This window comes from Melospiza melodia, chromosome 1 (assembly GCF_035770615.1).
Source record: "Melospiza melodia melodia isolate bMelMel2 chromosome 1, bMelMel2.pri, whole genome shotgun sequence".
Classification (NCBI taxonomy): Eukaryota; Metazoa; Chordata; class Aves; order Passeriformes; family Passerellidae; genus Melospiza; species Melospiza melodia.
The window spans coordinates 140,572,595-140,594,850 of record NC_086194.1 but is presented as its reverse complement, the minus strand read 5'-3'; the positions used below and the strand labels follow the sequence as shown (position 1 = coordinate 140,594,850).

At 37.8% G+C, this 22,256-nt stretch overlaps 1 protein-coding gene across 5 annotated transcripts in view; it reads left to right on the top strand.

Annotated features, from left to right (window-relative positions):
- NCOA2 (nuclear receptor coactivator 2) overlaps positions 1–22,256 on the top strand; it is a 188,310-nt gene that overhangs the window by 104,398 nt on the left and 61,656 nt on the right. For all 5 annotated transcript variants that reach the window (XM_063170152.1, XM_063170140.1, XM_063170144.1 and 2 more), the window contains 2 exons: positions 9,317–9,418; positions 10,302–10,474. In XM_063170152.1, coding sequence (XP_063026222.1) covers positions 9,336–9,418; positions 10,302–10,474 — 256 coding nt within the window. In that variant the 5' untranslated portion in view covers positions 9,317–9,335. The remainder of the gene's footprint in view (positions 1–9,316; positions 9,419–10,301; positions 10,475–22,256) is intronic.

Here is a 22,256-nt window from a genome sequence, read left to right as displayed (position 1 = left end):
AACTGTATAAGCTTTCTGGTGTTGTAAGTAATGTGTACATTTGTGTCAGTTATGAGATTAGAAAATGTTCATGGATTTGAGTTTTTCCAGTGTCTTATGCTTGTGAGAGTTGCTCCATTTTTCCTCTCTCTTGAGTTTGATTTTCTCCTTGCTCTTTGGTGGTTTCTGGAGAGGAAGTTGGTGTGAGAATTTAAGTGGACAAATAACAGTTTGGAAACTGAGATTGGCAGAGAAGATTCAGTAGGAGTCAAAATATGCTTAACTCACTGTTTCAGAAGTATCATCAACTGGAAATGAAAGCTGTTTAAATACAAAGGTTCCCATAATATTATCCTTTTCTGTGTTGTTAGATTTGCTTCATTTATCAGCTATGCTATTCAGAAAGTTTTATTTTAAATCACAGTAGATGCGAATAATAGGCTTTAAAATCAGTCTCATAAATTCTTAATAATTGTGAACTACAAGAGAAAAACTTAAATAAACAACTTATGTGGAAATTTGGACTCCTTTTTCAGAGAAAATGCTTGCAGGCTTAGAATTTTTTGTAGCCAAAGTTTAATACTTATTAAATGCATCGTACAAGGCTAAATTGATTTAGAATAACTTTTGTTTTGGTTTATTTTTTTAACTTAGCTTCCTACCTAATACAAACAAAAGGATGTAAGAGTGACTGATATATGTATGAATATATTCTGGCCTTGTAGTTATTTAATTTGGTGTTTAAAAGGAACTTTTAGTGATATTAATCTGCATTTCTTTTTGTCCTTGAGTATTAAGAATCACAAACAATTCTTGATAACTAGAGAAATAGAATCCCAGATCTGAAATTACAAAAAAAAGTCTTGAAGGTTTTTTCAGTAGTAACACCTGTCCCCTCTTTGATGATGTTTTGATGCAAACAGATCTTTTCCTCTTCAAAAGTAGAAATCAAGCAAACCCGTTGTATATTAAGGAAAAAAAAGAAAAAGGGACTTCCTTCTAATATTTTTTCCCTGTTGTTTTATTAGAGCCTGGTTTTGCTATTCCTGGGCATATTAGAGGTGCTGACGTAGCCTAATCCATAAGCAGCTGAGTGAGTGGCTCTGTTAAGAGCCTTAGCCTATGGGAATACAGAAGGTAGGAGCCAGCCTACAGAGCTGGGGTCAGTCTGGAGGGGTTTTGGCAAAGTCTCAAGCAGAACTGGGAGTTTCTTAAACCTGTGGGTTTGAGTAGCTGAGAAAAACCTCTTTCTCCATCAAGATGTAGGTGGATTTTACAGAAAAGTGGTATTAAATCCCAGTCTGTAACACTGAACATTAATGTTAGCCATTTATTTGATTGTTACAGCATGTGTTAAAGAGCTGCTGCCGCCCATTTGCAGCCTAATGTGTTTATTAGGCGATCTTCCCAGTGGCATCTTGAAGTGTCTGTCAGGTAAAAAATTCATGAGCGTTATTGGCTTTCAGGCTGCAAATGGAATATGTCGTCTTCTTGCTGTCTAATACACCACTCTAAAGCCATTACACAGGAGTGAGGGAAAAGATTGAGGAAGGAGCCTTCAGCTTAAAAATGTGAGTAGTAGGTGTTGGGGCCAGTTTTCAGTTTTTATATACATGGACTCAATGGCATTTCCAAGTAAATTATGTTTCTTTTCTTAGTTCTAGTTTGCGGAGTTGAAGAATAGAGTTTGCTACATACTGCCATAAATCTTGTTTTAATGTTACCTGTAATAGACTGTCTTTAAAATAGAAAGAATAGAAAAGATAGAGGAGGCTACAGATGCATGTCTGATTTTAGTGCAAATCCTTTAAAGGTGACTAGAGTCTTTCATCTCGCTGCTATCACCTTCCTTGTAGAAACTCTGCTTTCCCTTTAGCTTTGTCCTGTGTGACTGTTGTGGGGTGGCAAAGGTTTTAGACAGGTGTGTATGTAGCAAAGGTGGTGGTGCTATTTTGAGGAAAGAAGCATACCTTTAAATAAATTAGTTTATGTTTTTAATCTAAAGTTACCATCACCAACCCACGGTATTGCACATCTTGTTTATTTTGGCAGATTGGCATTGTTTTGTTTGGGGTTCCAGGTGTGAACCCCAAACACCGCCCCAGTGATGAAGGACAGGAATACCTAAGTTGGTTGTAGAGAATGTGGCTTACTTGTACCAGGGATTCAGGAGGATGGTTTAATATATCTCTTAACTTCCTTTTCTGTCACACTTCTTATTAGTGGATCTCTTGCTTAAATCTTACTTTACCAGACAGTGCAGTCTTTTTTTCCTTGTATTTCCCTGGATTTTCACCTCTTGTTTTTTTAATTGACTTCAAACCTTTACTCACATCTGTGTGGATTTGTGGGAGCTCCTGTGCCGAGCGAGGTCGTGTGTGAAAAGGCCGAGCTCTCCCAGTGCACGTGGGATGGGTAGGCTGCATTCCCTGCCTGGGACTCTGACAGGTGCCATGGGCTGGGAGGGAAAAGTTCTCCTGAGCTGCTGTGCCTGACCAAGGGGAGGTTGGCTTCAGGCTCCAGTGGCCCCCCCCTCTCTGATCTAGTATCTTATCCTGCCTCTGACAGCAATTTCCTTTCGAGGCCTGGGAAAGTGGCTAGCAAGCATTGCCTTTGCTGAAAAGGTTGCAGATTGCAGTATGTATCAATATTCAGTGTTTTCCAGTTCTGAAATGAAGCCAGTGAAAAAAGAGTTCATAAGCAGGAAAAAATGCAAAGAATCAGAATTTGCATGTGACTTCCAACTTTCCTCTGGCTTCTACCAGAATTAATGTTACACAGAGTACTTTTCTAATTTTGAAACTGAGATAGAAGGCTTTCTAGTCATGGCAACTTCGCAGGAAAAAAGGATGAACTTTAATGGCTGTATGTTTGAGTAAACAACCACAGAACTATAAGCCGTTTTTTTTCAAATTAGCTGTTAGAGAAAATTTTTTGCCAACCTTCTCACTGACTTGCAGTATAGTTTTGGTCACTAAACAGTATTTTTCCGTTTGTTACTCAGTAAAGCACTGACTGTAGTAAATCTCTTTGATGTGTATCAGTTGTAGGTTCACTAGTTTCATCTGTTGGTGGGCTGGAGGGGTGGTAGTACAGTATTGCTACCTGATTGTCCACTATATGGTGCTTTACCTTTTGTTTGCTACTTTTCAGGTTGAAATAGCAGCTTTGAAGGTATAATCCTCACTTATTCTTTAACTGCATTTGTTAGGCTTATAATAAATCTGACAGTTTAACAGGCCTTGTTTGGAAGATGGCCTGCTCTGATAAGAGATAAAATGCACATTATCTTCTTCTGCATTGACTCTGGATGATTAACTGAATTCACTGGTGCTGAGGATCAGTGTTGGAAGGCTTGCTCTGCATGCCATCTTCCTTCGTGACATTTGAGGAGTTGAGGAGATGTAAAAATTCACACAAGTGATTTGTGCTAGATATTTTCCTGTCTCCCACTTCACGGTGCCTCTGCTTTTCTTTCCCATTTGAAAGATGGATGTTTACTATTGCTTTATAATTAGGTTAAGCCTCTCTGTGTACTCCAACTTTAGCAGTTGCTGGTGGAGGATGTAAAGGAGGATGTGCCGTCATGACGAGAGCAGAGACTATTGTTTTATTACTGATAACAACAAAAACAAAACAAAAGAAACAAACAAAAAAGAAAAAACAAAAGAAAGAAGAATTTAAGCAAATTTCAAGCTCTGTTGTTTCAGTCTCCTGCATCTGGTAGAAACTGGTTAGGTGTCAATCAATGTGGTTACTAATATGTACTATCCTAAAGTTTTTTAATTTAATTTTTCAGTATTTGTGATTTAAATTTAACAATTGGAATGATTAGCCAGTGGGGGTTTTTTTTGGCAAGTATTTTGCATGCTTTGACCTCTGGTAATGAAATGGAAAGAGGGAAAATGCACTTCTGGTCTTAAATATAAATAGGAAAAAAGTATTAAGTTACCTGATATGTCCTGTTTATATGGGTCATCAGTGGGAGAGTAAAATTAGTTCTTTGGATATTTTTAGTAATAATATATGTGATTGTCTAATTATCTCTTTCCTTGTAGGAAAATGCTACAGTGAGTGTATTTATATTTCCATGGCTCTATTGCTCATTTATGCCCAGTGGAATTAAAGCTTGAGTAGCATCTTAGTCAGCATTAGAAGTTCAGTTCTTACTTATTGTTGTAGTTTTGGTGTTTTATTGGGATAGGACACATGGAAAAAAACATAATGTAGAGTAGAAAAATCTGGTACCACCACTGAAGGCAAAATACCAATTCTACAGTGGGATATTATGTTTGTATTTTGGAGTGCAATACAGCTCTCAAACAACTTACACAATAAAAAAGGGAGTGCCTGGTCTTGCATGACAATTCATCCTGCGAGACATGCATTCAAATTTAACTTTGTAAGACAATTGCTTTTAAAATAAAACTTATTTAGTTCAGAATCTGACATATCATGATGAATTTTTTTTCATTATCAAGTATTTCTTTATCTCTCTCTCCTCAAAGTAGTGATTACTGCTGATTTTGTTTTAACTAGTTCCCAATTTGCTTAATCATTTTTCTATACCTTGCTAAATAACTCTTACCAACATTTTCTTGATTTTTGTATTTTTATATCATAGAGCTGATATTATATTGCCACTACATCTAAAGCATTGGATGGATTGAATGGTTTAATTTCTTTATCTTTCTTCTTTCTGAAAATTCCTGTAGAGATATATAAAAAGATCAGTGGAGCAGGATAAATGCTGCTTTTTAATCTAAGGTAGTTCCCTTAAGGGGAAGTTTACTGGAGTAAAACTTTGAGTCTCTGACTTGTCATTCTACTCATAGTATCTTTAGTTTTGAATTGTCATGTTTCCTGGAAAAATTTAGACTTCAAATGTGGGACTTCTGTTTTTTGAGCTGAGAAGTTCTATGAGTAGCTCAGGAACCTAGGAATATCTAAAAGTTCATTAAAACTTCTTAAGTTCTCTGTTAAAATATTGAATGATACCATGTTATGAATGTTTGTGTAGTAAAAACTGTTGGTAATAGTTAATAACCAAGACATTTTGATACAGATAAACCAATATTTATTGAGAAAATTAAGGCAGAAACCAAAAAGTATCATATGCAATTTAGCTGCTTCAACCCACAGATGTTTATTTCTCTGTCTAAAATTCATCTATCAACTCAATAAAAATTTATGACATTTTCTGTTTCTTGCTTGGAAGTTTCAAGTTTCCCAGGACCCTGTCCCTTGGTACTATATGTGCCCAGAAGGACTTTCTTAAGAAAAATGTGTTTCTAGCTTCTTGGTTGTGCCACATTCAATTTGTAGAAGTACCCAAAACTTCTCAAGTTCTTCATCTAGTGGTATGCATTGGTCTTGATTGCGAATTAGCTCATGGAAAAATATGTGAAACAGCTGCTTTCTTTTCAAAAGACATGAGGAAACTGGATGAGTGCTTTCCTCTTTGACTCATTAAGAGTCATTGCTGAGAAGAGGGAGATGGAGCTTTGCTACCCTCCTCAGCCTAAGGGAGTTAAATAAACCTCAATCCCTGTTTCTCCAGACAGTGCTTGAACTGCTTACTCCTGGGTTTAGTGGTATGGACCACACCTCTAAAGACTCTGCACTGCAAGGGTTAATCAGCCTTCCCTCTTTGCTTCATGAACATCCAGCTATGGCAGGCAGGTGGCCTAGCACCCAGGGGGCTGTCCTGCATGCTGGAAATACAGGCATGGCAGCTTGTCCTGCATGCTGGAAATACAGGCATGGCAGCTCTCTCTGAAGAGGAAACTCCATCTCCATCGCCCAGGTTCTGGCTGTTTTAGTTGGTAAGATAGTGCTACAGAAGAGTCTATCCACACCTTCTAAAAGTTGATTCTTCCTCGTTTCTGCAAACTAGGGAATAGATTTTAGTTTCTGAATTCCAGAAGAATCCCTGATCTCTTAGCTATCCCAGTCAGACCCTAAATACCTAGGGAGACAAGGGTTTGGTGGCACATCCTTTTGTTTTTAGTACTGTGTGCTAGGTACAAATGAGTGACTTTCATTTTAGCCTTTGAGATTTTTTAGATTGCTTCAGTATCATCTGTCTAGCTCTCCACTTTCCAGAACACCCATCTCTGGATTTTAAATTCTGCTTCAATATCATCTGTCTAGCTCTCCACTTTTCAGAACACCCATCCCTGGATTTTTAATTCTGCTCTGGAGCACAGTTACCTACAAGACAAGAAAATGGCCTATAAAAATCTTTGAGGTATTGAACAGGATTTTTAATTAACATAAAGGAGAACAGAAAGCAAACATGGTAGTAGGTGGTAGATTTCCAGAAATAAATGATGATGAGTGAGAAAGACATGGGTAACTCATTCTAAGAATAAACTGATAATGCCGCTGAGAAAAAAGATGTAATAGCCTGTAAGTGCAAACAAAATAAATACATATATTGTTTGTTTAGTACTATTTGCTTTGTTTAAAAAGGAGAGAAGAAGGTGCTAGTTTTGTCATTATGATACTGCTTTTGTTCCCCTTAATACAGAAGAATAAAGTTTAAAGTTTGGAGTGGGAGATGAGTTTTAATATGTCCTCCAAAGGCTGATAGTGGACCTAGTGGGATTCCTACAGAACAGCATTCGTGTGAATGCAGGAAGAATTGATTTATACATTGGTAGAGCTACTGGTGAAACTTTGGTTCCCACAAAAATAAAACTTCCTTATCTGAAGTCTGGCAGAGTAGGTAGGAGAGCTGTCAGTAACAGTTTCTGTATGCTTTCTTGAGGAGGAGAGGGTTTTGGAGGATGGTGTCCACCATAAATGCTTACCTCCGTACTGCTTGGCAGGGAAGGGGAGTGAGAAGATGACAGTTGAGGGTTTGACAGTATTTGTGAATTGTTATTCTTGCTTTTCTCAAGAAAAATGGCTGATTTACATTTCTCAGGTATTACTTGGGAAGCATAAGAAATGATGGGATTCCCCAGCCTAATTGTTTTTCTGAACTTTAGAAGACCAACTCACCATCTGAGTCTGGATCAGAGATCAGATCTTGGGAATATACAGCTTTCATCATGCTGATGATTTTTTCTCATCTTGGTCAGTGAAAAATTTAGTCATAGAAACAGAGCTGCAAGGACAGCTCCAACTCTCCACTGACAAAGCTTCTGTTTAAATATTGTCAGGTTCCTTAATAGTATCTTGCACCTTCCTTGGAGCTCTTATTTGTGACACTTCTGAAATTGCATAGTTTCAAGGAAAAATCTGTGAATGTATATTGCTACTCCTGTGCTTGGATAAATTCAGATGTGTGTGTCTGCTGGGGCTAGGAGTCAGTGAGGACAGACAGCTGTAGGGGAGCAGCTGGGGTCAGGGTCAGGGTGTCAGACCATGCTGGACACTGCTGTCGATGTCTCGTGCTCCGCAGGGCACTGGGGGTTCTGCAGCCAGGACAGAATGGTGGAGCTTGTGGTGGTGCATCTTCCCTGGGGAGTTGTGTCTGCTCTGCCACAGAACCTTCTGGCTCAGCTCACAGTGGGATCTTCTCAAAATAATAGCAGTGTGTATGTAGATATGCATATGCATGTATAGACTCAGTAGAGAAAAAGATAATCCAGGTGTCTTTCAAATACAGTCTGGTACCGTTCATGTCAAAGACCAGATGGAAGCTGTATGTTACAGGCATGATACAGTCTTTCTAATGAAACTTGAACAGTATCTAGAAGAAAGGAAATGACTCCACTCTCTGCTCAAACTGGTTAAAAAAATACTGAGATCAGCTCAGTTGGTGAGAGCGTGGGGTTAGTAACACCAAGGATGTGGGTTTGGTCCCAGTATGGGCCATTCACTGGCCCATGGACTCAGTGATCTGTGTGGGTCCCTTCCAACTCAGAATATTCTGTGAAAAATTGCTTTCAGTAAAAAGGAATTTTTATTTTCTTTTACTTTTAATTTAGGGAAATGTTAGGTGGTGGTCAGTTCTGAATCTAGGATGGCTCCATCTCATTGTTTGCTTGCTCAGGTTTCAGTGTGTAGCCTTTCTCAGCATCAGCTGCTCACACCTTAGTCTTTGGGCTGTTTCTGCCGATATATGAAATATCTTCACTCAGTTGGCTCATTGAGAAAACCAAGATTTCCAATGTGAACATCTGATTACCCCCACACAGGCTGGCAGCTAGATTTTTAAAAATGTCAAAAAGAAAAAGGGAAGAGGACTGTGTCTTTAACCCCTAGCAGTTCCCTTACTAGGTTCAGTGCATGGCTGACCAGGTCAGCAGAGGGAAAGGAGCTGGTGGGACAGAAATGAAGGGCTTGAAGGAGGTGGTGAACTCCCTTGTTTTGATACCTGATTTCCACTTTATGCCAAAATGAAGTGGTCATACAATTACAGGCTCCAGCTCTTATTTTAGTATGGTATGAATCACCTTTTGGACACACTCACCTTCTTTAGGCTCCTCATGCTTATTTTTCTGCTAATCCCAAACACTACAGGAGCTCTCTGAAACGTCTAGCAACACCTCTCTCCCATCATCCTCACAAAACTGGCAGCAGCTAGGCAGAGGCTGAGCTGGGACTGCTCCATCTTCTATGAATTTTTGATCATTTACATCATCTCCCTATGTCCTTTGGTGATTTCTGCCTCCAGAATATTGGTTCTTGTTGAGAAATGTGTAATCTGAGTTTCATGTGCTTCTACACAGCATAGGGAAACCAACAGTTGGGAGCAGGGCAGGATTTCCACAGGCTGTTTATTGCACAGATTATAAGCTTTTGTTATTTTACTACATTAGCTTGACAAGTTATTCTCCTTGTGAGGTAGATTATATGTACAAAATATTTATCAGTCCCTCAGCAATTTCTAGTGCTGGCAGATGTTCTGTTTCTACAGCTTTCTACTTTTGCAGCCATTATCTTCTGATTTTTAACTAAAGCTGCATGTGCTACCTTTTCATGTAGCTGGGACACATGTTTTATTTCATGTATTTCAGTTCTGTTGTGTTTTTCTTGTTGTGTGGCACTATGGCTTTTCTTTTGTCTTTCAGCATTCAACCTTGCAAATTTGCCACGAAAATTCAGCAACTCAGGCACAAAATATACTTATCAGTTCTGGTAGCAATCAGATTATAATGCTTTACTTGCTCACCACAAATTTTCTTCTCAAGGAGTTCTGTGTAGCATTTTGTTGGGTCATAAACACAGTATTTTTATTGGTGCCTTTCAAACAAGCTCTGTTTTGAATGATGGATTGGCCAAGTAAAATCTTAGTTGAGCATGGAATGAGAAACTTGTAAATACCAACTGAGAACGCAATACTTTTCCACCATAACCCTTTCTTGCACTTTCATCCTTTTAGTTGCTGATATGTGTTCAAGATGAGTGGGATGGGAGAAAATACCTCTGACCCATCCAGAGCAGAGTCGAGAAAGCGCAAGGATCCCGATCAAGTTGGACCCAGGTAAGACCATTTATTTCTGGAAATATTGAGAGAATGAGTTAAAAAATGTTACATGTGCTTCTGTTTTTCAGTTAGAAGATGACAAATAACATTCTTGCAAAGAGAAGTCAGTGCCAAACTACTTTATTGCAGTAATTCTGTGTTGTTGAGGGTTTGGGGTGGGGATGAGAACTATTCTCTGTTATTGATGTTTGTTTGTTTATTTTTGAGTCCAACTTTGTGCCAAAATGCAGAATTTTGGTGACAATTTAGGAGAGATGTAAAAATGGTTTTTGGCATTTACTGCAAGAAGTCTTCAGTCACTCATTTTATCAATCTGAGATATTTTTTACCACCTCTGTTGTACATTATAATCTAGGTCTTGAAAAATATTTTCCAGCTTTACAGCTACCAACACAAATGCATTTTAAAGCATAACCACTCATTCATCTTTTCTTAAGACTGCCATAAATTCACAAGGAGGCAGGGAGTATGGATTGCTCAGTGTAACTATTTAAGCTGGTTTATTTTCTCATACACAATCACTGTATAATACTCTTTGGATTCTCAATGCCGTGTGGGAGGGATACTTGTAAATATTCAAATCCTGACCCCCCCCCCCCTTCTCCCCCCCAAATAATCTTGTGTTTTCAATTTCTAATCCCAATCCTCTTTTGAAACAAAAACATGACTGCTGAAAAAAAAATAAGTAACATCTTCTCTAATGCTCCTTTCCTTGTTCCAGAGGAAACCTTTCTGTGTGAGAAACTCCTAAGTTATGTATTGGTAGTGAGAGAGGTGTTTTTGTTAAACTACTGTCAAACCTTCTAAGATCACCTCTGAGCTGGCCAGAAGAGAAGTAAACTGACATTAAAGACAGAATTTTTATAAATTCCTCTTTCAGCCCTAAAAGAAGCACTGAGAAACGCAATCGTGAGCAAGAGAATAAATACATTGAAGAACTTGCAGAGCTGATTTTTGCAAATTTTAATGATATTGACAACTTTAACTTTAAACCTGACAAATGTGCAATCTTGAAAGAAACTGTGAAGCAAATTCGTCAGATAAAAGAACAAGGTAAGAAGACTAATTAATTGACTTGGAATATTTTGTCTTGATTGTTATTTTATTTTTGGCTAACCTGATAGTCTCTTCAGCTTTTTTTTAGCAAATTCCCATGTTTTTCATTAATCAGTAATGAATAATGCTGTAAAGTCATGTGAATAGAGTGTGTTAAGTATCATATTCAGTATTTTTAAAATAAGCTTCACTGAAAATTGTTTAGAGAGAGACTAAGTCAATCAGTCTGATGTGTGTGTCTAATGGAATTGAAATCACTTGTGCTTTCACAAAAGTTAAACTAGCAGATGGCTTTGGGGAAAAAAAACCACATACTTTTACATGGATGAGTAAGAATACTTGCAAAAGAGAAGTGTCCAGGAGAGTGGGGTATGCAAGAGTTCTGCATACTCGTTTTGCTTTCTTTTGTTGGTATGAATAGATATTGTGGACTAAATTATCTGCGTCCTTTAAATGATGACATCATATCCTCAACTACAATAGATTTGAAACTATTCTAATCTCTAGATAGGGTCCTGTTATAAATGTAAACCACAGAACGTGACAGTTTTCTTCCTGTTTTTTGTCTAGAAGATTAGTTTTGTATTTCTTTTCTTTTGATATATTTCCTATTCAAAGAGAAAACCCAAATCTTTTAGAAACTTTAAATTTTTTGGAAGTGGGTTTTGTGGCACAGGTCTGTCTAGGCAGGCACACTGCAGGTGTTTGGGGCAGATTCAAATTCTTAAAGTGGGTGCATGCAATTTTTCTTTTAATGTAGAAGATTTATATCTCTTTGTAAACTGTGTTTAGAGTTATTTCTTTGATTTTCAAACAATTTGAACATCTTTTACTTTTTCGCTTTTCTGTGGGAAAATAATTTTTCCTTTTCCATACTGTGTGTGTAAAATTGTAAAAGTGGAGACCGCGTATTTCATAATTTAGATATGTATTTATCTAAATACATAACTATATAAGTAGATCGACAGTTTTAGACTTCAGTCTGTTCAAAGCTAAATGGAAAGTGGAAGGAGACAGATTGTGTCAGTTGCCTCCAAAGTTCTGACTGATTAATCTTAAGGAGTGTTCTATTTCTCAGCTTGTTCTCCTCTTTTTTGCTGTTAGGTTGCTATGATTTTTAAAGTGGATATTCTAGTGATGTTGCCATGCCCCTTATTAGAAGTATACTTATTAACCTGACACAATGTCCATCATTGTTTTGCACCTTACTGGCTTTTGAAGTATTCTTTTTCCCTTATTTTCTTCATCCTTTTCTCAAATTGATTTTTTTTTCCGTCACCAAGCGACACATACTCCTTATCTGTACCTGAGAAAAGGAAAAGGACCAAAAAATTGTATTTTCCTGGGAATGGGTGCACAAAGGAAAATCTGCTAGTCCACTTTGGTAATTCTGTAAGCAGTTCTAGAAAATCTAGTCTGAAAATCTGGCTCTAACTCAGGGTAACTTTGTCAAATCCAGGGTTTTATTGTTTAGGACCAATATCACAGCAATAGTTTTCATGAAACATGCACACTCACCAGACCAGGTTATATGTAAACTATTGAAGTCATCAAGGGCCAGAATTGTGTCAAAGCTGAACGTGCAGTTAGTTTTTTAAAGTCATAAAATCTTATTGCGAAAACAACTGAATATACAGTCCTAAAGACAGACTAAACTGCTGTGAGCACTGTTTATTTCAACAAGTAGAAGTAGTTTGCAGCCCTTGAGCAATAAAGACATTAAATTGCTCTTTTTGATGTTGATTTGTTACACAAGGTTCTTCAGCTGAGGACAATTAGATGATCTGGTAACTGGGTATCCACATAAAACTCACAGCTGGTACAGACTGACTTTAAGCCTCTAAGGGGCACCGCAAAAAACTGAGACCTCCAAGGTGGTCATTAGTAGCATCTCAGAAGATCAGAATATTTGAAATTATTCCTTTGAGCTGATAAAGGTTTGATACCTATTCCTACATAGAAGCTACTTTTCCTTTTAAGAAAAATTCAACTGACAGCATACTCTGAAATGCAGTATTATTTTGAAACAGGCACTTCTTTAACAAAAACGTCGCACATATGCTAAGTGTCCAGGTTGCACAAGCAGTACAGTCTACATGTACTTCTGTTCAGTGCCACAAAAAATCTGACATAAACAATGCAAACAGGTTGCAGACCTCGTGAGGCTATTACTGTTGCTCTCTCATGTTTTATAGGTAATTTATCACCTCACATTCGGAATCTTGCACTTGGATATGCTCATCATTTAAATGTATTAACTTTTAGGTTGTTCCAAATCTTTCTGATTGGTCTTCCACTGTAAAGACCTGTTAGAACACCTTGACAACAGTCAAAAACTTGCATTATCTCTTTCTCAAACAAAAGTCATTAAAATAATGCTATACTTGCATGAAGTGCCACAAGAGTCAGGTTAAAAACAATGTTTTATTGCAGTTGTTGTGTTGATTTTTATTGTTACGCAGAATACTTGTAGGACAAAACTAAATGAACGTCCTGAAACTCTTCTGTGATTTTACACTACATGGACAAATTAAGATGGCTTAGTGGTCATACAGTGGGTCTGCTCTGCATTTCTTCCAAAGCAGATTAGATTAAATTAGTGAGAACTTAATTTACAGTTTTATTATTTAGAAATTTTAGTAAAGAGGTTGTTTCTTTGAAATAAATACTAAAAATTCTAATTGCACCTAAAGGTCTAATTATTTACAAAAGCACAGTCAGTTATAAATACCTTGAAAAGCCACTGAAAGCAACAAGTTTTATAACTTCTACTGAACTTTGTCAAGGAAACTTTATTCTAGGTTCTAGGAATGAGAACAAGGAAGGATGAAATGCAGATTGATATTTGTTTCCCATGTCAAGCTAGCTGGGCTGGTAGCTGAAAAAATAATGGATCTTTTGCTTTAATAATACTATATAATTTAGTATAATGTTATCCTGATCTATTTTATATGCAAATATATACTTGGAATACTTTATCTGTTATCTTTCTATCATTTCTCACAGTATATACTTCAAAGATTCCTAAGTTGTGGTATGTTAGAGATTCTGTTTATTACAATTTGAAGGCAAGTTATACATGCAAGTGTAAAGCTAAATTCATTAAAAGAATTCAAGATATTTGGAAGATGTAACCATTGCATGGAGTTTTAATCTGGGTTTTGAAATGGTTTTAGTACGTGGGAAAGTGATGACAAGCTCTTTTTTGAGAGCCTAATTTTCTACTGAGTATGACTTTTATCATACTACATTACAGTGATTGGATGGAGATTTTGTGAATGTCCAGAGGAGATGGAAAATTGTGATTATAGCATGAAGATGAAACAGAAGTTGTATTCATGTAAATCTTAAGTGGATATCTCTATTGGGATTTGAGCCTTGTGTTTCAAGCACTTTGGAAAACATTCATTCAGTTTTTTATTTATAACATGAAAGTAATTTGGAACAGTTGTGTTACATGGTGGTTGAGGTGTAAGCTCTCCGGTTGTTTGCAGTCCATGTTAAGGTTCTTGGAAAGGGTAATGGTCATGTATGTTACAGATGTGTTCATAATGTGTACAGGCAAGTAAGTTCTGATTTGCACATGCTTAAAAAGCTTGTGTTAGACAAGTGTAAAGACCATTGGGAATAAACATTCCTTTATATCCTGGATGTCCAAGAAGCTATAAAGCCATTTGATTGTACTTAAGAAATATGCTTAGCAAAATAGTATCTGATTGATTTTAGGATCATATCTTATTTTAAGAAGCAACTTCAGCATTTAAGATACTAATTTCTGTCATATAAGTACTGCTTAAAATGTTTTCTCATATCTGAAGACAACAGAATTCTGACAGTAAATAAAAGTAATCTGAATTTTCTTCTTCCTTAGTTGACAATCAGTTGAACTGTTTCACATCAATCTTATTTGATTTTATTCCAACAGTAGTCCTTTTCCTTCACTCTTGTCACCAGCCTGACTCCCCTCATTGTGGTAGTGGGGGTTTTGTCATTATTTTTTGATTGCTTTGTCTCTGTTTATTTCAGGATTTTGTGGGGTTGTTTTGTTTAGTTCTGGTTTTTTTGTTTGTTTTTTTATTCTTCTTTTGGATATAAAGCAGGTTATAAAAATTAAACCCTTGCCCTTAGTTTGCAGCTCCTTTTATCTGTCATGCTGGCCCTAGTCTCAGCAGGTAAATAACTCATCTTTTAAAGCAGAGACTATCTATCATATTTCACTGTTTGAACAACTCCTGCTTTTTAAAAAACTTTTAAATTTACTTTCCTACATTATCTAGTTGTTCTTTAGCCTCCTGTGTGAATATCAGCAATGCAGTAGATACAGAGGATACTGAAGATCACCTTAAGCTTCTTCAGCAGTTTCTGCAGCTAAGTCTCCTCTGACCTCTTTGGTTGGAGTGCTGAGGAATGTGTCCTGACAAAAGTGCAGGACATGGGGTTGTTTGGTTTTTTTTTCCCAAGTCCCCTGAGTTCCTTTTATTAAACTCCAGGTCTCTCTCTCTTATTTCTCCCCTCCTATTCTCCAACCCTTTCTGTCTTCTGTAGCAATTTTTTACTGTGGCATTCACCTGTCTTATTTAGATTCACATACAGTGGGATATAATCTACTATGGTAAAGTACCCTCAAATACGATTTCATGCCAGTTCCATTTTCCTGCAGAGTCCAGTTTTCATGTGTCACTAGTTTCTGAAGAGTTTTTATGTTCTGTAGATCAGCTTTTCAGTGGTTCAGGGAAGGGATATTGGGTGGCAATTACCAGTCTAGCTGTTAATGTACATTTCTGAGATGTGAAACAGACCTTGTCTTCAGAATAGCCTTAAAAGACAGACCTTGGACAGAATGAATCACCATGTGAAAGCAAAATAGTGTTGGGAGAGGAAGAAGCGCTTGATGAAGAGAGACATGCATGGAAACCTGTATGAACTTTGAAAGAAGGCTTGTTGTTAATCATATTTATCTTCTTTTTCTGGTTTCACATTTGATAGCAAAACCAGTTTTTGCTTCCCTGTAGCAGTACTGTGTAATCACAGGGGCACTCCAGCAGGTAGTGCATTGTTGCCTCCAGCACCAGTATGCAAGTAAAATCACTTGCTAAAAGAAAGCAGCATGGTCTTAACACTGTAATGAGGTGTTGCTTTGGCTGCTGCTACTTTGAATTTATCAGATCTGAATTTAGATTCATATTTCACAAGGTATTTAAGCAACTGCCTAACTTTAAGCAGATGAGTAATCCCTGTTAAGTCAGTGGAACTACTTAAAGGTTCAAAGTTATGTGCATAAATATCTGGTAAAATCAGGATATTAAGGCAAGGGAGCATATGCAGACTTGTGTTTTGTTTGTTGGTTTTTGTTTTGCAAATATTTTACTAAGTCAATTTTACTGTAATTATATTTTATATTAATCATATTTGAGATGAGTTATTCAAATTTTATGCCAATTTTTGAATCTTCTTCTTTTTGAAGGAATTCTACATGGCTATCACTGTGTGGATATCCTATATTTTCAGTCTGATAGGATTTTAAGACTAAATTAAGAGTCACAGAAATTTGTGCTTGAAGTCAAGGAATTTATGCAGAGCATTTACAAAAAAAAACCAACCCAAAACAACAACTATTACTGAATTTGCTTTGTTGTCTCCCCTGCCTACAGCTGAGAGTGATACATTGAAAATATCTTTGTTCTTCCTGTGTACATTGTAAGTCTTTCTGGCTAAATATGTAGTTTATGTTGACTTTACTAGTTGCATGACTCCAGAGAACTACCAATTCACTGAAGAATTTTAAGTGGTTTTAAAATGGAGACCATCAGTTTCTTTTCTGTATCTGATGAAAAGCAGTCCTTGGCCAGCAACCCATCAAGTGGGAGGTTCCTGGTGTTTGCTTGTTTTATTGGAGTTGTGTATCATGGAGAATACTTAGCCTAAACCTTATCTACACATAAGTTAAGGCAGTTTAATGATATTAATATTCTTGTGTGGAGGCAGTGTTATAATGTAATTAGTATTACTAACTGAATAAGAAGCTGAAGACACTTTATGACATATAACTGTGTCCACATTGGGATCAAACAATTAAGAGAGGGGGATTGTTCAGCATGGAGTGGAGAAGGCTCTGGGGAGGCCTTATTGCAGCCTCTCAATGTGTAAAGGAGGCTGAACAAGAAAGGCAGAGAGAGACTTCTTACTGAGACCTGTAGTGCCAGGCAGTGGTTTTGAGTGGGAAGATTGGACTTCTTCATTATGGAAGAAGTTCTTTATTGTGAGAGCAGAGTGGGTTGGCCAGAGAAGTTGTGGATACACCATCCCTGGAGGTGTTCAGAGCCAGATGGGATGAGGCTTTGAGCAGCTTGTCTGGTGAAGATGTTCCTGCCCATGGCAGGAGGGATGACTAAGTGATTTTTAAAGCTCTCTTCCCAGCTGAGCTAGTCTGTGATTCTATGATTCTCTTTCTTCAAGAAGACAGATTAAAATGATCAAAAGTGCAGGCTTCAAACTAACCTGTGGAAAATAAGTCAGCTGTTGAAAAGCCCTGGTTTCACCATGCCTGCCCTCCTCCTGATCATGAGTTTCCATTTCCTCCCTACCATGACAGTAGCATTTCTGCAGCTGTGTGGTGAGCCTGAGCAGTGGTTTTGAGGTGGCCTGAGGATTGTAGAGGTTGTAGAGGATCTGTCTCACCCTGGGTCTCTGGTGGGGCCCCACTCCCACGCAGTCCAAGTGTGCCAGCCATGACTGAGCTAAGGGCCAATGGCCACAGCTGTCCTGGTGGTGTTGGGCATTGCAGGGTGTCACGTCATGGCTGTCACCTAACGAGACATTCCTCCTGACCGTGGGCTTCAGCTTAGTCAGTGATGGATGACTTCCATGCCAGAGAGAATTTGCTTGAAGTTTTAGACTGAAAATCTAAACTTTGACTTCAAATTATGGGTCAAAGTTGAAAAAAAACTAGATGTTACTCTTAGCTGTTGAGGTGCTGCTCTTTTTCAGGTAGAAATAGTCATTACTGGCAAGTGCTACAGGAAAACTTTCTTGTTTGTTTTGCATCCTACTTATATTTGCTTTTCTTTGGTCTTTGTGTTCTTTCATAAATTCTAAATGTCCAAGAGAAAAAAAAATAGTTCAAACTAGCAAAGTGTGGCTGTTTGTTTTGTATTATATAGCTGCAAAGATGATTGCAGTGTAAGAGGTTGTGATCTGTAACACCAATGCTTGGAAAGCTATAAAGGACTGAGCTGCTTCTCCTATATTTAACTTTCTTTGGGGGATATTGTCAAGTATTCCCTCTTTGTTCTTTACAGGAATATCTTCATTAACATTTTGGTTTAGTTACTTTAATATGTAGTGGTCATATTATGGTCTATGTACTTCTGGGATTGTAGAAAAAATGTCTTGCATAAGAGAGATGGAGACATCTCTCCTTGAAATTTTGGGTTTTGGAGGCTGCCTCCTTGGTAAGTGTATTGTTCTCAGACTGCATTTAAATTGTCACTGAGCAATTTAAACTTCAAAACTTTACATGTTCGTTCAGCGGGTTTTTTGCAGTTTAACATGTAATCTTGTGAACTGTTAATACCATAAATTCATTCAGCATTTTTATTTGAGGGTAAAACAAAATGCAGAAATATAGACTGACGCCCATCCCTGCACAATATGGACTAAGCTTTTGAGTCTAGTGTTTCTCACCAGCTGTTCTGTCTTTAGAGGTGTGATCAGAAACAAAGGCTGAGTTTAGGTGCTAAAAAATAAATGCTGAGTTTAGGTTTTAAAGAACAATTGTAGCCTTCTGATTTGAGTCCTAATGATAATGGTTTTAATCCCTTGTTGCTGGATGGTTTGCAGTGTAAAATATGCTGACTGTAGAACACCAAATCTTGCTATGTGCTTTAGGTTATGAATGCAACGTCTTAATCTCAGCAGCACATAAAGCAAGTAAATGAAGGAGACTTCATGTTACCTTGGCTTTCTGTCTGCAGCTTAATTTATGGAATAGCAAATTAATTCACTGTGAATAGTGATGATACTTCAGTCAAAAAAAATCATCTATTTAAGGAATCTAGCTTTTGTTACACAGCTTTTATCTTTTCTTTTTAAAGACTGCAGCTTGAAAAGCAATAATATAATATTTACTCACAATAGGGTGCAATGCCTTTCATACCATGTTTGAATCCTGAAAACCTGTGGATTCACAGCACATTGAAGAAGCATTGATCAAAGGCTTCTCTGTGTTCAAACTAGGACCAAGATAATTGCATCTGTTCTAAGTCATGCATTTTTTTATTGCTGTAAAGCATTCTGTGTATGGACAGTTAGTTGGAAATAGGGATCCTTGAATATGAAATCATCAAGGATATGTAAAACAATGTCAGCTATTACTGCTTCAGCTTTCAGTTTCTTTTATGAAAGCCCTCAATGGACAACTGGGGGAAAATCACAGACTGAAGATTGAAGGGTGACATGGCAAGCGATCACTTGCTTGCTCTGTCGTGAACACTGTTGAGCTCCTAGTGAATGCCACCAGACAAGGGACTAGAGAGTCAATACATACATGATTTCTGTTTCCTTCCATCATTATGGGATGTTGGCACATCTCTGTGTATTTTACAAGACAAGGGGTACTCTTAATATATCCCCCGCACACTTAACCACACGCGTACTCTCCTTTCCTTCTTTAACTTGCACAACATCAGAGGAGGGGAAAGGGGAGACAGAAGAGTACATAAATTTAAGTTCTGCTAAAGTAGACAACTCCATAAACCATAAATCCATTAAGCAGATACTCCATAACTGGAGGTGCTTCAGCTATGCCCATGTTATCTGAATAAGTATCCACGTGCTTCTTTGGACCAAGCAGCCGTATCGTGCATCCCTTCACTGAGGCTCAGGTCATCTCAGAGCAGAAATGCATGTCCGTGCACCTTGCTTTGCTCACTGGCATGAACCAGAATGGAGCTCCACAGTGTGCCTGCCACAGAGGACTCCAGCACACAAAGGCAGGATGCTGCCTCACAGCTGGAATCTGTGACTGACTCATACAGGAGGGGCAGATTGTTAATGGGAGGTTAGCTGAAATCGGGAGTGACTTAATGAAGGAATTGGTAGGTTCTGTTAGCTCTCTCAAAGAAGTCTGAATGTTCTTCAAAAGATTCAGTGGAAGTTCTTGTCATGATCCAGGAGTTGGTGTGAAATATTTTGGGATGTGTTACAGAGAGCTGGCTAGGCAGTTAGAATGGTCCCTTGTCATCTTAAGATATGTGATCCTGAAGAGCACTAGCCTTATACCAGTACATTTTTTCCTGAGGCACAATTTCCTAGAAAGACTTGGAACAACCTGCAATTCCCATGATTCTACTAAGGGAGATGACTTCCAGAGACAAATTAGGTGTGGGCCTATATTCAACACTGAAGAGGAAGTGTGTTTAAATATAGCATTTAATCTGCTTGGAAATTAAAAAAAAAAAAAAAAAAGAGGAAAAAATATCAAGGTTGTAATTTCTAAATATAGATTGGAAAACTCAGAGGGACCCTCATTTAGATTTTTCTTGGTTTGTTTATTTTGATGTTTGGTGGAAAAAACAGCAAGGTATTTTGTGCCAATCACATAAAATTCTTCCTGTCTTGGTTCTTTTGTATAAAGCCTTTCATCGTCTTGGGTTGAAGGAAAGATTTGAATGTTTGGGGCTTTTTTCTGTCTTTAGTTGTTTCTTCATATTCCCATTGACTCCTCTGAATGCAATGCTCCCTGTCACTAATTGTCAAAAATGGAGTTTTGTATTGGATGGATTTTCTTTATATTTTCAAATTTCCCCCCATTTTTTGAAGGGTTTTATTTTTAAGCCTGCACTGTTTTCTCTTCGGTAATTGTCCTGTGTTTTTTGGTTTTTTTCGTGCCTTCTCCAGTCCTGCTATCTTTTGCCTTTGGTGTGGCTTTAGCCATAATTTTATGACCAGCAGCACCACTCCTATGACAGTTTTATTCCATTCACTATCATCCCTCTGATAATGTTTTTACTCTTGGTTGCTGTGGTGAGAAATCATCAAATAGTTTAGGTAACGTGACAAAAGTTACTAGTGAATTGCTGAGTGTTACACTGATGAAAATCAAGGATTATTGTGATTACTATTGAGCTTGAAAGTTGAGCCACCATCTGTCTATCTGCAAGAGGTGCTAATTTTAAGTGAACATTGTAGTACAGATTGTCAGGCCATTGTAGTTAATGTTCAAAATATAATTATGTGTTTGCAGTTGGCAATCTAAAATGTAAATATGCCCAGTAAGCTTTTTTCCCATTACTTTTTTATATCAGTGATACAGGCAGAGAAGCCAGTCTGTAAAACCTTTATTAAATATAACTGAGGGAGGATATTGGCTTTCTCAGGGTCATTGTGAATTATGGTGCAAGAATACTCTTCCTTTCCCTGAGCTATGTGATGGTCGTGGGCATTGCCACTTGTTCTTTCTTTGGAGGTCAGACAAGGAGCATATATCCTTTATCTCAGCAGCTTAAATGCTTTCCAAAGAAAGGGGTAAGATTTCTCTATTGTTTTTATGGTGATTTTTGTTGGGTTAGTTGGTTGGTTTATTTAATAAGGACTTTGGCCCCAGTATTCTTCAGTGCTTAGGCTGAGGTGAGCACATAATACTGTGGAAATAACAGCTGTTATGCCAAAGGTCTCACCTGTTGGTGTTCTAATGGGTAAAATGTAAAACGAGGAGCAGGCACCCATATTCCTTTTTGCAGGCAAATAAGTACCTTGGAGACTGGAGGAAAATGTTCTGGATTATCACTTCTGATGTAATGCTCAGGCTTGGCTGCAGACCTGCATTACCGGCCTTCGTGCCAGGGAGGGACATGGCTGGAGGCAGACCGTAATCTTCAACAGTTCCTGGTTAAAGCTGCGTATGTTCAGCGTTTTTAGGGTGATGATTGTCCAGCAAGGGCCCCTCACTCCCAGCCTGTGCCATGTCAGGAGTTTGGGGCTGGGAAGAGCAGCCAGACTGCAGAGCTGGCTGGGCAGCACCTGCCGGCACAGCATGGAGCGTCCTCTGCTGAGCTCCTGGTTGTCCATGGGGAACTCTTGGGGAACTGTTAAAACAGCTCCAAATTTCTTCTCAGAAGAGAACTGATAAAGCTCACTGAGAGAAGAGAGAAAACAATACCATTAGTGTTTAATCATTTTCCTGTTTATGGATTATACTGACATATTTCAGACTGGGTGCAGATCCCTGCTTCATGAATCTGAGTTAGAGATACAGAAACGGGAGCGCTTAATTAATTAAGTTTTAAGTGTGGTTCAGTCTGTTGAAGGGAGCCCATTTGTATCTATCAGTGCTATTAGCAGGCATTTTAAAATGTCTGCTAATTAATATGTGACAGAATAAATTAATACAATTGAGGTTAAAAGTGACTTTGTCTGGATGTAAATCATAGCAACAAGATAAGCCAAGATTTTCTAGGGTAATGAAAAAAGATCTCTTCATTTTAGAGAATATTTTAAGCAATGCAGGTTAATAATCTTACCTTTCTTCCCACAGCCACCCTGAAGTAATGTACCTGAAGTAATGTAGCCACTGTTGAAATATGTGAAATTTATCTTAAAACACAGTTTTGTGAAGGACTTGGATTAAAAAATCCCTTTAAATAACTAACATGCAGAAATAAGCAGTTTCTTCTAGGAAGGTTTTGGTTTTCCATCTGCTTTCCTTGCAGTAATAGGAAAGTTTCTGTTTCTAAATTGCCTTGAAATTTTGGCTGAGGCCTATGATGGTGGGTTAGACGAG